At 41.4% G+C, this 15574-nt stretch overlaps 1 protein-coding gene across 1 annotated transcript in view; it reads left to right on the top strand.

The window, feature by feature from the left end:
• Nucleotides 1-2357: 2357 nt before the first annotated feature.
• The window catches only part of PPP1R21 (protein phosphatase 1 regulatory subunit 21), a 142912-nt gene continuing 129695 nt past the window's right edge, over nucleotides 2358-15574 (top strand). The window contains exon 1 of the mRNA XM_007953997.1: nucleotides 2358-2414. Coding sequence (XP_007952188.1) covers nucleotides 2358-2414 — 57 coding nt within the window. The remainder of the gene's footprint in view (nucleotides 2415-15574) is intronic.

Here is a 15574-nt window from a genome sequence, read left to right as displayed (position 1 = left end):
TTCCACTCTGTGGCTTACTTTTTCAATCACTTAATGGTGTCTTTTGAGGAACAGATTCTTAATTTTACTGTTCTCCAAAACTGAAACCAAACTCACTGCTGTGGAGTGGTTCCCAAGTCATAGCGACCCCTCCTTGGGTTTCTAAGTAGATATCTCTAGGGAAGTAGATTGCCTAGTCTTCCTTCTGGAGGAGTGGCTGGGGGGTTTGAACTGCCAGCCTTTTGGTTAGTAGTCAAATGCCTTCGGCACTATGCCACTGTGCTAAAAGCAGAGAAATACACTTACAATATTTAATTCTGCCACTTGGTGGTGCCATGTTGTTGTTGTTGTTATGTGCTGTGGAGTCAGATCTGACTCATAGCGACCCCTCCTTGGGTTACCGAGGCAGTATCACTGCAGAAGTAGATTGCCCCATCTTCCTTCGGAGGAGAGGCTGATGGGTTTGAACCACCAGCCTTCTGATTAGCGGTCAAGTGCATTAGGCACTATGCTACCAGAACTCCCTGGTGGTGCCATAGGAAACTAATAATAATAATTTAAAAACTATTGTTCTAAAAGTTCACTGGACAGTAGGATTTGGCTATTACCAAACTGAAAAATATAAACAATATTTTAAAAAGATTGTAATCATCTTACATATCACAATGGCTGCAGAGACCTTTCACCATAAAAACCCAGACTTGCCCATAGCCAAACAGGAAACCAATATAGTACAAATAATTTTTATTTTAAATCATGGAAAAAATTTCAAGCATTCTAAAGTGACAATATAGCAAACAGTCTTATGCCTATTATCTAGAATTAGTAAATGTTATCATCCTGGAGCTCTGGTAGCATAGTGGCTAAGACACTTGCCCGCTAACCAGACGGCTGGCAGTTCAAACCTACCAGCCACTCTTCGGAAGGAAGGTTGGGCAATCCTACTTCCGTAGTGATACTGCCTCGGAAACCCAAGGAGGGGTCACTATGAGTCGGGGCCGACTCGATGGCACACAACAACAACAACATCATCCTGTCACATCTGCTTCAAAAAAATTAAACAAATGTCATGCTCCTTTGTTCTCCCCAGTCTGTTCACTATTCAGAATTTAAGGTGTACCATTCCAGTTCTTTTTTCTGTATTATTAGTACATGCTCAAATGTCCATGAATAATACAAATGTTATTATGTATTTTAAAAAATCTATCTTAGCATATCATAGTATGCTACAGTTTGCTTTTTTCATTCAATATGTTGTTTTGCCATCTACTCATAATGATGTGTATATAAATCTAGATCCTTAGTTTTAAGTGCCATATTGTAATTTTTGGCAAAAATGTATAGCTACATTTATTTCTTAATTCCTCTATCAATGAACATTTCAATGTTGCAATGGATGCAATGCCTAGAACAACATCTAATATGTCCTCAGAAAACATTTAATGAATGAGTGGAGGTGACCTTTTAATTCAAGCAAAAGGGGCATAAATTATCTTATTATTTTTTCTTGAACTTCTCAGTTATTTGCCCTTAATCTCCACTCTATTCTGCAGGCGTGGCAGAGGTCATTTCTTTTCCTCAATCCACTGAAAAAGACTCCGATGTGTGGGTAGGGGAGCAAGAGTGGATACATGGAGTAGAGAAGGAAGGGACATTAGGAAATGTCAGTATCAAAACACAAAAAACAAATTCAAAGGTCTGCATGATCAGGGAGGGTGGGGGCAGCCAGGGTGACAAATTCCGGAAGGCGTGTGAGTTTATAGTTCAGGGCACGTCCTGTGCTATCATATCGGGATAATGTGGTAGTGGAATACAGAGTTATTACTCCCCATCTGGGTTCTGAAAGACGTAACCATCAAACGCCCAGAGGTTGCCATAGGAACCAGCCAGAATTCTTGATGCGCTTAGAATGTTTCTTCTTCCGGTCTTCAGCTCTTCGCAACCACCGCTCTTCTCCTACGTCCCCCGCCCATTCTGTGGGCGCTCTTCATTCTCCTTCCCCTTTCGATTCTCTCTTTCTCTGTTCGATATCGCCATCTTGGACCATGCATCAAGATGGCGACCCCTTGCCCCAGAGTCTGAGCCCAGGCGCATCAGTGAGGCTGCGCGCGCACGTTCCGGGGCAGAAGGGGGACGGATGATTAAAACAGGACGTCGCCCCGCCCCCAGAAGTAGCTCCGCCCCCGGTCCCACTCCGCCTTCCTCCCACCGGGCGAACCCGGAAGTGGAGGAGGAGGAGGTGCGGCGGCTGTGCCTGTGCTTGTGGTCGAGCGGGCGGGCGCTGGCTGAGCCGCACCTGGGAGGGTGTTTGGTGCTAGGGTTTGGGTTCAGGGCTTGTGCAGCCTGGGCAGCCTGGCCTGGACGGGGCGGGGGAGGCCATGGCCTCGTCAGAGTTGCAGGGGAAGTACCAGAAGCTGGCTCAAGAGTACTCGAAGGTACCCATTGTGGGCGGGAAATAGGGGGGGGGTCCCTGTCCCTGCGGCCTCGGGTTGCCTTGGCAGCGACTACTTGTGATGGAGGGGAAAGCGGAGGGAGCTAGCAAGGGTTTCCCACCTTTTCCCTCCACCTTCTCTATCCACCATTACCTGGCCTCCAACTGCAGTTCCCAGGGGATGGGGCCGGGCGGTGTCTTGAAGTCTGTTTGCATTTCTGCGGGATGGAGTCAGTTTAATTCTTCCTTCTCATTGAACAAGCAGGCTTGGGACTGGGATGTCAGGTTGATACCCTGGCTTCTGCTTCAGGTGCTGGCCGGGAGGGGCAGGAAAAGATGAACACCATCTCCTCCCCTGGCTGCTTCCTTCTTCTCTTTTCCCAGCCCAGTGATGGGGAAGATGAGCCTTTCTGCCATCCCACAGGAATGATAGGACTTATTTTTACCCCACTCCGAATCATTTCGGAGGGTAAATAGTGTCACATGTGTAAACTGCTACACTAGGGATGCGCTCTTCGTCAAGATAATGTTTGGAATGAATTTGAAAGCTTGAGAGCTAGGGTTGTGTCTTTTTCTTTTCCTTCAGTCGCCTAGAGTGTGGTAGAACACACAGCAGGTGCTCCATACGTGTTGAATTAAGCAAAATAGGGATGTGCCACCTTTGTCATGCTTATGGGCTCAGTGTTTTGAATAATGGAACCCTTTCCTTGGAAAAGGGCGGTACTCCTTCTGGGTAGGGTGTTTCTGCCTTAAGGATACTGTAACGAATTTATTCAGATTTTACGTGTAAGGCTCAGCAGCCTTTAAAGTCCAGAGTTTTCAGTTGTCTTGGCACTCATGGAGTCAGCTGGAAGACTGACTAGCCCCTTTTTTTTACGGTAGGTGAGGCACATTTTTTTTCCTCAATGATTTTATTCAACGAGTATTCAGCAAAGTAAAACAAAACAGTCCTTGGAGGTAAAACAAAACAAAACTTGTACCTAAACATACACACTTAAAGTCTTTTGACGATGACAGGGGAGGCTTCTGAGATTCTACACTTATTCCAACAGTGGAACTGTTGACAAAACTTTTTTTTGCAATTCTATTTAAAATTCTTAAAAGCTTCGTTTTATATATCATCAGGGATGGCAAGTTTTCATCATTTCAAGGATTTTTTTTTTTTGGCTTGAAAGGACCAGCCTTAGTTAGGAACAAATCCATATGATGAAGGAGAGTGGGAAGATGGTGGCAGTGCTAAAGTTTGGCTCTCCTGTTTTTGGTTGAAAATGTTTCATGACTATAGAGTAAAGGGCCTGATTTTCTTCAAATAGTAAACAAACTAAAAAGGCAATTCCAGCAGGGAAAAGAGGAGTTCAAAAAATGTTTTGAGCTGTGACTGCATTGCTGAAATCATTGTGTAGCTGCCCGTAGTAATAAAAACTGAGAGGTTTTAGTCTTTTGTATACGTGAACTCATTCATTCAGTTGACATTTGTTATGTGACCCTGGCAAGCAGTCTACTAGACTCTCTTGAGTGAAGGAGGGTTCCAGCATGAGGAGCTCACCGTTAATAGAATGTTCAGATATGGTACATAGCTATACAGTAAAAGAAGCATCTTACTGTTCATTGGTACCAAGAGGAGACAAGCAAGTAAGGATAGAAGTTACTCAGAGAGTAGGAAAGAGAGGGGGAATGGTAGCATTCTTTGCAAAGGAACAGCCTATATTTGCTGGTGTTAAAGGGCTTTAAGTTACATGGCTAGGAGTGTGAAGATGAGTTTGGAAAAGTAATGTGGACCTGATCAAATGGAATTGTGGATGTCACAAAAGAAGTGTGAACTTTATCTTTTGAGTAGTGGGGAGACATCAAAGGTTTTTCGGTATGGGAGTGATAGTACTTTTTAGGAAGAAAACTGGTATCTGGAGGATGGGTTGGAATGGGGGAAGATTGGTGAAGAGAAGACCAGACAGGAGGCTGTTGGGATAGTTTTGGGAAGAGTAATGTATTAGAGTTAGAGACTGCTGGAATAGAGATTAGGGGCTAGATTCAGGATTTGTGATTTAAAAGTACTTTGTTCTTTAGTCATACCTCTTTTTTGAGTGTGTGCTTTGTGCATGTGTCTATGAAAGTTATAAAGATACTAAATTTAGGCACTCATCCTGTGTCTCCTTCATTCTGTAAAACATTGTTATTAATTGGATGTGGTGAGTGAGGGCAGAGTCAAAGCTGACTGCAAAATTCTGAGGTGAGAGAACTCAGTTGTCATTGAGAGAATGAGGGACGTCAGGAAGGAGAGCTTCTTAGGAGCCGAAAACCAAAAACCCAACTTGCTGCCTTCAAGTTGGATCCAACTCATAGTGACTCCTCCTTGGGTTTGCGAGGCAGTATCACTATCGAAGTAGATTGCCCAGTCTCCCTTCTGAGGAGTTGCTGGTGGGTTTGAATCACCAGCCTTCTGGTTAGCAGTAAAATGCCTTAGGCACTACACCACCAGAGCTCCTTAGGAGCCAAAGGGGTGCAGTAAAGGTTAGGTGCAATTGTATTATTTTAGGGTTGGAAGTCAAAGTTGTCTTGTTCATATGGTTTGGAGGGTGAGGTGTGTTGGGATAAGTGCTGAAAATTTCTAGCTTTGATGGACTGGCTAAAGCCATGATTAGGCTAGAGCTTTTGGAATAATTCTCAGAGATGGTAATTGAACTGTGAGAGTTAATCAAAGGGATTACTTTGAGTAGAAACTGAGGACTGTTGGTGGGAAGGATGTAACAGGAGGAGATGTTAAGGAGACTGTAAAAGGGCCTGCCAGCCTGGGGTGTGTCTCTATTATTGCACAAGGCCATTTTAAAATTATTTTAATTGCAATATGCCGGGAATTTCAGAACACTAAGAGAGCAGTGAAAAACCAAAAGATTCCATGTGCTTTTTAATTCTAAGCAAATACTGGATAAAGAAGGGATGTTCTACCTCTTTATTACTTTTCCTGGGGCAGAAATTGTGGGCTGATGTCGAAATCCAATTACATCTGCCTTTTGCCTTATTTTGGATATAAAGTAACAAGATCTCCCCAAAATCTGTAGAGAGAAGCTTGCACATCAAGAGAGCTCGTCCCTAAACAAAGGACACTTACAGATTCTACTCAGCCTCCTTAATGTAGACCTCAGGTATTCCAGGAGAGGGCTCATTCCTTGTTTAAGAATGTTAGTCTTAATCTTCTTTCTCCCTGAGAAGAAAAAAAAGATTTCCTATAAAGGAGACTGAGAGTCTAGTTAGATAAAATGGGGAACCATGGGTCCATGGTAGATGAGAATTTTGGAGGCAGACAGAGTGCTAAAAGCATGAAGTGTTAGGGAAAGGTCAGTAAGAATGGAGACTAAGACCCCAGCGGTCTGGGCAGTTAGAAAGTCATTGGAAGCTTTTTTAAAATTTCAGATTCAATAGAGTTGGGGGGAGTGTGGAGATGTGCAAAGACTGATTTTCAGAGGTTTATGGAGTTAATGAGTGATAGATAAAAGCGAAAAATAGGACCCTCAATAAGATGGATTGACAAAGTGGCTAACAATGAGCTCAAACATAGCAACGATTGTGAGGGTGGTGCAGGACTGGGCAGCAGTGTTTTGTTCTGTTGTACAAAGATGGGACGCTGTGAGTTGGAACCAACTCGATGACACTTAGCAGCAGCAAGAGACGTAAGCTACTTTGAGATGTGAGGGAAACTAAGTAAGGTGTCCTCAGTTACAACCCTGTGGATTAAAAATCAATGACCGTTTCTTACTTGGTATTCTTCCCACAGCCAACTCTGCTTCTGATGTGCTAGTGTATCTTGTTAGGGAGAAGGGAGGCTGAAAGGACTCACTCAGTTCTGGCTCATTTGGTTTGAGCCTGCCTTTGCAGGAACTCCTGCACTCTTGTATGTGTGCAAATAAGTTTCAAGTTCTAAGTGCCTTCCCAGTGTTTGTGCTACTCTGGGTCAGTAGTTCTCAAAGTGTGGTCTCTGAAATCAGCATCATTTGGGAATGGGTTAGAAATGCAGATTCTCAGATCTTACCCAGACCTTTTGAATCTGAAACTCGGGGGTGAGGCCCAGCAAAGTGCCGTGTAACTAACCTCTCCACTCATTCAGTGCAGGCTAAAGTTTGAGCACTTTTGCTCAAGGTAACAGTATCAGCTTCTATACAGTTGTTTGTTCAAATAAAGATAATTTTTTTTTTTTTTATTAGGATTTGGGTGAAGATTTACAGAGTAAATTCACTTTTCATACAGCAGTTCACATATACTTTGTCTCATGTCATTGACCAAAATTTACAATGCAGCAGCTCCCCTCCCACTTCCTCCCCATAGTTACCTCCTCCCAGTGTCCATCCCTTCATACTCTTCGAGAGGCCCATTGTCTGCCAACCCTGTATATGATCTTGGATACACTCTCCATTTAGACATACATAATTGTTTAGCTTGTTCACCCATCTATCCGTCCCTATACCCATGTTTGCTTTCATTGACAACTCAGTATTGTATTTACAAAGGGGTTCATATTTGTTGTTTGTACTGCCCATGTAACTCTCTCTGTCTTTCTCATCCTCAATGCTGCCATATTGGTCACTCACATTTGGTACATTGCCCTTCTCTTCACCCAAATCAATATTTATCTCTATCTATCTAACAGCATTCCCTCCCCTTCCCTTAACCCCTGGTAACCAACAAAGAAAATGTCCTCCAATATATAAACCTTTCCTTAACTTTCACAATAACGGACTAATACAATATTTGTCCTTTTGTGACTGACTTATTTCGCTCAGCATAATGTCCTCCAAGTTCATCCACGTTATGCGGTGTTTTGCAGATTCTACATTATTCTTTAGCGTTGCATAGTATTCCATTGTGTGAATGTACCAAAGTTTGGTTATCCATTCCTCAGTTGTTGGACATCTAGGTTGTTTCCAAGTTTTGGCTATTGTAAATAGTGCTGCGGTGAACATCGGTGTGCTTATATCTGTTCTTGTTATGGCTCTCACTTCTTTAGGGTATATACCTAGTAGTGGGATGGCTGGGTCAAATGGTATTTGTATTTCCAACTTTTGAAGGAATCGCCATACTGCTTTCCACAATGATTGTACCATTTTACAGTCCCACCAGTAGTGTATGAGAGTCCCAATCTCTCCACAACCTTGCCAGCATTTGTTATTTTCTGTCTTGTTGAACTTTGCTACTAGTGCTGGAGCAAGATGGTATCTCATTGTTGTTTTGATTTGCATCTCTCTAATAGCTAATGATCGTGAGCATTTCTTCACATGTTTGTTGGCCGCTTGAATATCCTCTTTGGTGAAGTGTCTATTCATGTCTTCTGCCCATTTTTTAATTGGATTGTTTGTCTTTTTGTTATTGAGGTGTTGGAGTGTTCTATAAATTCTAGAGATAAGTCCCTTGTCAGATATGTTATTACCAAATATTTTTTCCCAATCTGTAGGTTCTCTTTTGACTCTTTTGGAGAAGTCTTTGGAAGCACATAAACATTTAATTTTTAGAAGGTCCCAATCATCTGGCTTCTCTTCTGCTGTTGGTGCATTTTGAATTATGCTTGGTAGTCTATTTATACCAAATATTAGGGCCCTTAAGTTTGAGCCTAAATTTTCCTTGAGAAACTGTATAGTTCTAGGTTTCACATTTAAGTCTTTGATCCATCTGGAGTTTGTTTTTGTGTGTGGTGTGAGGTACAGATCTTGTTTCATTTTTAAAGATAATCTTTTTAAGGCAGTGGGAAAGCTGAGTATCTTTTAGTTCTTTAACAGTATTTTGTCCTTGATGTTTCTTTGGCTACTAAGGAGATCTTTGCCTTTGGAGAAACTTTTTAGACTTGTATGCTTAGCACGGGAGCTCTGGTAGCATAGTGGCTAAGACACTTGCCTACTAACCAGACGGCTGGCGGTTCAAACCCACCAGCCACTCCTCGGAAGGAAGGTTGGGCAATCCTACTTCCGTAGTGATACTGCCTCGGAAACCCAAGGAGGGGTCGCTATGAGTCGGGGCCGACTCGACGGCACACAACAACAACAACAACAATGCTTAGCACAAGGCTACTGTTATTGGGAAAGAGTCAGTTTTGATTTGTGTGTTTACTTTCCATAATGAGGATGGGGAGAAGGGCTGATTGATCACATGCTCCCATAAGAGAAATAGATTTAGGATTGGATTACAATTTTTAGAACCTATGGTTTAAAAACCTGATGTAAAGTTGGATTGGAATACAACTTTGGGTTCAGTCTAATATAACTTTTTATGATATTGGAAGTATTCATATCCACACCATCCAGTAGGGTGATCACTAGCCATATGTAACTTAAAATGTGGCCAGCGCACCTGAGGAAATGAATTTTTAAATTTATTTAATTTTAAATAATTCTTATTAAAATAGTCACATGAGACTACTGATTACCATATTGGATAGTGCCAGCTTAGACCCTAGACAAGTGCATCACAAACTTAAATGTCTGTGTGACTCACATGGAGACACTAAACTACAGATTCTGGTCCTGAAGATCTGGGCTGGGGCCTGAGATTCTGCTCCCAGCGGATGCTGTTGCAGCTGTCTGCAGACCACACTTTGCAAAGACAAGGGGCGTCCTACTCTTTTTGTCTTTAATTCAGCTGACTTATCCAGTCATAGATGGGACAGCTCAACTGCAAAGCTTAAAGGTGGAAGTTTTGTTCTGGTGAATTTACCTGCTCAGGAACAGGAGTAGAAGAAAGGGTTCCATTTGAGGGGAAAAGCTGCCTCACTGACAAAGTAATGTCAGCCACTAATACATAGTATACGGCCTGCAGACACTTTATACTATACCACCTCCTGAAGGAGAAGCAAGAGAGAAGGTGAAAAGACACTAAACAGCCTTCCCAGAACTTTAAACCCATTGCCATCATGTCAATTGTGACTTATGATGACCCTATCAGACAGTGTATAACTGTCCTCTGTGGTTCCCAAGGCTTTAAATCTTGACAGGAGCAAACTCCCACATCTTTCTCCTGTGGAGCAGCTGTGGGTTCAAACCACTGATCTTTTGGTTTGCTACCAAGTGCTTAACCACTGTGCCACCAGAGTTCCTTAGAATACTTAAAAGAACCAAGCTTGGTTCTTTCTTTTGGTGCTGGCTGCTTCAGGAAGAAAACATTCCACTTGGACCATCATCAAGAAAAATGAAAGATAGAGTTAATTTTGACTATTGAAAATCCCTTCTTCTAGTGAATAGCAGTTTGGGCAATGATTTGAGTCTCAGTACATACAGTGTTAGATCTAAAAGAGGGATGAGGGAGGGATACTGAAGCTAGGGATTCACATGTGACTTCCCTCCAATCCCTTATCTAGAATTTTGTGTTTATGTGCTTAAGTGTAATGTTTAGGGAGAGAGCCCTTAACTTACTTACTAAATCCCCAAGAGTTCCGGAACCAGACAAGATTAAGAGCCATAGTTCCAGGCTAACCCTAACCCTTCACTAACAGACCTGGCACATTAGGTGACTTGTCCTAAGTCACATAACTGATTGATGATAGAGCTAGGATCAATACACAGAACTGACCTTTCTCTGTGTGGAACACCTGGTCTGTAGTATTTGGGGACTCAACCATCTACAGTTCACTCAACTCATTATGAATTACATAAACTTCCCTAAAGATAGACCCTCTTGAAGATCTTTCCTCGGAGGGCACTTTAAATTAGAGCATCACAGACAGAAGTAAAGCAGGGCTCTGAAATTGTGAGCTGTGCGAGGTTTGGCTCAGGGTAGTTCTGAGTTGTGAAATTACTTTAATTGCAGTTTTTCATAACCAGTTGATACTTTTGTTTCCTAGAGTGATAGGATCAGAAGGACTTTCTTCATCTATGGGTAAGGCTTATTGTAAGGTAACAAAGTCCTCAAACCTCAACCATGAGAGGAAAGACTGTACAGAATGATCTAGATTTTAACATATTTCCCTAGCCCTCTATGTATTTAATTGTTGAGTAGACTATGTTTCATTTTGATGCCCCCTGAAACCTTTAAGCTAGTGCTGAGAGGATGAACACACTATATGGATGAGGGTTTAAAAACAGTTCTGCATATGTAGAATTCCTTCTTTTGGAATTCTGCAGATGGCCTTTAGGGCAGGCCCCTGTGGCTTGCTCAGGACTCCACACTCCCTGCAAGGCAGTAGTGGAAAGAACACTGTGAACTTTATAGCCACACAGATCTGGGTGGGTTTGAATCCTGGCTTCACTTCTTCCTAACAGTGAGACCTTGAGCAAATTTCTTACATCTTTCAACCTCAGTTTTTTTTTTCCCTTCTGTGAGTTGCTTTAAATCTTGAAACAGCAGGTTTTTGACATGTCTTAAACCAAACCATGAAATCTCTGGCTTTTTTAAATTAAGCAATATACACTTCCTCCCATCCCTAAAGCCTAGAATCAGGGTTTTGGCGAGGCTTAGAAAAGTGTTTAGGGATGAAGTTAGGGTTGTCTTTAGCACACATTAGTTTGTAAAGAAGAAAAGCTGAACATTTAAAGGTTGGTTTGATAGGGTTGTAAACCATGTGTAAGTGTCAGTGTCCGTTGCATGAAAACAGCCATGTCAGAATGGTTCTAACAGAAAATTGTTAAGGATTGGATGAGAAAATGCATCTAGATGGTTCATCTTTCCCCTACAAACCTTCCTCACATTTAGTAGAGTGATCTAAGATATTCTCCAATCTCGGGCCATTTATCACATTATCAAAACTAGAGAGATCATAGTTGGTTTATATCTGAATCATAAAGAAACAGTTTTGCGATAGCCCTACTGAGACTGGGCTGGCCCAGAACTAAAGTTGTATATAGCAGAAGGCAAGGACACTGGTCATTAGAGAGTTAGGTGCAGGACTTTTGAGGATTCTTGGTCTCTGTTAGGTTTGAAATGTCTTGGAAAGGGACTATTAAAATAATGATAGTACCTTGTGGTTTATTGTATAATGCATTACTATTAACTTTTTATGTACAGTATTTAATTTGATTAACTGAACATTTATTGAGTAATTTATCTGTCCCTAGAATTGATATTTCATTGTAGGTAGATGATACAAGGAAATACATAGTCTCTATCATGAAGGACAATTTAATTGACAGATGGAAGTTGAGTACAGAAATCATGTATTAGTTGATATAAATTAGTAAATGTAAGATTTACTACTTAAAAATAAAAGTTAAACTGGACAGTTTAATAAAAGTTGGTTTGTTACTAGAAAGGTCATAGAAGTGAGGACAAGCAAACATTTATAGAGGAAGTGAGACTAGTGGTAGAAAGTAGGCTCTTAGGCAAACATGGGATTTGCTTGGGCAGAATGAGGAAGGGCTGTACTTTAAAATTGAAGATAAAGCTCATCAGAAGACTGTAAGATGTGAGCAATCAGATTTAAAGGGACTAACAGGGCTTCAGAGTTGGGACTCATAGGGACACTGTGAGTCTGAATGGGCTCAACGGCAATGGGTTATTCCTCCACGAATGGAACTAAAGAGCCTGGTGCACAGCTGCTAGAAATAGGTGATTTTGCCTTCTGGAGAATTTTTCTGCCTCAATGGAGACTTCAGAGCATTTCTTTCTCAGTTATATTCATATGCATTGGGCTTCCCGCCCTAGTCTGCTAGAGGCATGAGTGACCATCTGGTGATCTTGTAGTGGAGGCATTTGCCTACCCACTGGTGAGGTGGAAGAGAGATCATGAAAGAACAGACTGGTCACACCAGTGCTAGCATTGGACAAGCTGCTCATTCAGTAATGTAGTAAACATGGCTGTAGTGATGCGAAATGCAGGAAAATGTCAAATGTCACAGAGTATAATTTACGTGGAAGTGACTTATCATCATCATTTTTCTACCTACTCAATAATAGATATTTTAGATGAATATTTTGAAAAGAACTGTGTGTTCGGTTAAGTAGCTTCAATTCATATTTGAGTTATTACTGGTTTAGCAAATAATATTTTTCAAAAGAAAATCCAAATCATTTTTCATTGTAATCAGATTAAAATCTGGACAGCAGTAATTTGAAAGTTTTGTTTTTTCTTTTTGACTAAGTGGGCTGTTCAGTTTGTTTTAAGTAGCTTTCAGTGGACAGGCATACCTCAGAGATATTGTGGGTTTGGTTTTGGCCCACCACAACAACAAAGCAAATGTGCAATAAAACACAACACACAAAGTTTTTGTGTACCAGTACATGTAAAAGTTATGTTTACATTGTACTGTAGTCTATAAGTGTGCAATAGCATTCTGGAAAAGTTTTAAATGTGAGAATTCCCAAAATGTGACACAGGAATGTGAAATGAGCACATGCTGTTAGAAAAATGGTGCTGAAAGACTTGCCTGAGGCAGGGTTGCCACAAGCCTTCAATTTATTTTTTTTAAAAAAGAATGCAATATCTATGAAGTGCAATATAATGAAGTATACCTGTACCTTAGAAATGATAAAGTTCTTTTTTTAATTGCTGTAGTCTGGTCCTACAGGAAATTATCAGTTCAGCAGACATCAAACTTCAACACTAGTCTTTGAAGCAGTCATTAAACAAAGAAGAAAAACCCAAACCTGTTGCTGTCAAGTTTATTCCGACTCATAGCACCCCTGTTAGAATAGAGCAGCTCCATAGAGTTTTCTTGGTTATGACCTTTACGGAAGCAGATCACCAGACCTTATGTAGCACCAATGGGTGGGTTCGAACTGCCAACCTTTTGGTTAGTAGCTGATTGCAAATCATTTGTACTACCAAGAGACCTCTTGAAGCAGTTATTAGGAACTTCTAAAAATCACACAGAGAAGACATGTAAGAGATTATAGATCCAAGGTAGCAAAGAGGTATGAAATGAAACATAAAGACTGATGTAGCTGTCTTTGGTTCCATGGGCTTCAAACTGTTTTATCTGGAGAGCACATTGTCCAAACAGTATATTGTTGTTGTTGTTGTTGTTATGTGCCGTCGAGTCGGCCCCGACTCATAGCGAAACAGTATATTGGTGGTGGTTAAAAAGTAGAGCACTAGTTGATAGAAGTCACCCTTAAAGTGGTATTTTACTCTTTTGAACTACTTGTGTGAGGGGCTAGATAATAAATATTTTAGGGTTAGGGCCATACAGTTTCTGTTTCAAGTATTGGATTCTGTCGCTGTAGCTCAAAAGCAGCCATAGACAATACGTAAATGAATAAGCATGACTGTGTTCTACTTTATTTATGGAAACAGGGAGCAGACCAGATTTGACCATGGGCTTTAGTTTGCCAGTTCCTGTTCTAGAGAACTTAATGTCTATACAGCAATTTTAAAAGCAGGAAATATTAGGATTCTAGGTATCTTTTGGTATTTTATCTTCCCTTTTGAATAGTAAGCTCTTTAAAAACAAGGACTGTATCTTTTACTTCTTTCTCTCCTACATATCTTTTATTTAGCACAAACTTATACCAGGTAAACTAATAAATACATCTGCTGTCCCTCTGTTTCTGTTCTCTGTGGTTTGGAAGCTCTGATAGCATAGTGCCTAAGGCACTTGACTGCTAACCTGAAGGCTGACTATTCAAACCCACCAGCCACTCCTTGGAAGGAAGGTTAAGCAATCTACTTCCATAGTGATACTGCCTCGGAAACCCAAGGAGGGGTCACTATGAGTCAGTCCAACTGGATGGCAAATAACAACAACAACAACAACATGGTTTAGAATGCCCCTGTGATTGCATACTTCGTGTTTTAGAATGTCTGCTGACATAGGTTTCTCTGGCTCTCACAACCGCAGAAGAAACAATTCAGGACAGATGTTTTGACCCATTTTACCAATCATATGCCTGAGGCTCAGAAAGGTTAAAAGTTCATATTGCCTAGTAAATGGCAGAGGCAAGATCTAGAGCTTTTTCCTGTTGTGACAGTGACCTGTGACCGTTAACTTTCTAAAAATAAAAGAAGCTTGTCCTTTAGTCTCTTTCTGCTGACATCTTGTACTAGTCCTGTTTTATTTCTTAGAATCTTAGCTAAGTTTTCTATTGGGTTTCAAATACTTCAGTATTCCTGCTATTTAGGTATAGAAAAGAGCCATTTCTGTTCTCAGGAGAGAGGTCTGAGCTGTGCAGAATTGGAAATAGGTTATTTTTTAAGCTCATAGATAGGATTGTCTCGTTCTTTCAGTTTCTTAGAGGAGAACCTGGTCTCTCATGGTCTCTGTACAAGCCCTCAGAATATTAGTCTGGCCATACTGGGTTTACACATTTATTCTTGCATGCTGTATTCTCCCTGCTGAGAATACTTTCCTCTTACTACAGAAGTGAATTTTATCTTTCCAAACCCTGCCAATAGTTATATAGGTGTTTATGCACAAGAAAAAAATTCATCAAGATGTATAATTTTGATTTCTAAATTTTACAGTTAGATGTCAATTTAAAAACTAGGGGGAAGAAACAAAGCTTAAGCCCTCCCTGCTTCTTCTCCAAAAACTTCCTCCCCCTCTCCTCCCTATTATTTTAATTGCTTAAATGTAACTTTGTAAAATAGTAGCCAATACATATACTAAATGGCATGGTGATGCCAGGCAAGACTATTGGGCCTGAGTCTCACTATGTCGCTTAACTTCTCTGTGCTTCAGTTTCCTCATCTATAAGATAGAGAGAGGTACTGCTAAAATGGCAAGGAGGCCACATGTTCTGAGGGACCTCCTCTAACCCTACAAGAGAAAGACAGGATTACCAGCAGTAACCCAAGGCTTATTCCTACAAGGCCAGACATGCTGCCTCCCTCCAGCCCTTTCTCCAATCATTCCTCCCAAAGCACCCACCACCTCTCTCCTGGGTTCGATAATTCGCTGCAATGACCACACAGAGCTCACAGATTATGGGGTTTATTAGGGAAGCACCACAGGCTACAACTCAGGTTCAGGAAAAATGCTGTCTCTCTCCCAGCCTACCATCCCTCAGCCAGCAGTCTCTCACAGTCTCTTTCCCAGCAGAGCTGGTCCCTTGGTGTCTCACTCAGCAATGCGTGTCTCTCGTGTCTCTTTCCCAGCAACGCGTGTCTCAGGAGCCCGTGTCTCTTTCAGCAGCACATCTTCCTCCGCCAGCAGTCAGAGAGAGTTCTGCCTCCAGGAGGCCTCCTTTTGAGCTTGGCAGAGTGGCCAAACTAGCCAATCATAGCATCAGAACTCTAAGCACCTGAGAGAAAGTGGG

This window comes from Orycteropus afer, unplaced genomic scaffold (genome assembly GCF_000298275.1).
Source record: "Orycteropus afer afer isolate SDZICR_OR568_19922 unplaced genomic scaffold, OryAfe1.0 scaffold00423, whole genome shotgun sequence".
NCBI classification, from domain to species: Eukaryota; Metazoa; Chordata; class Mammalia; order Tubulidentata; family Orycteropodidae; genus Orycteropus; species Orycteropus afer.
The sequence above is the reverse complement of the archived record's forward strand: the minus strand, read 5'-3'. Positions and strand labels throughout refer to the sequence as shown.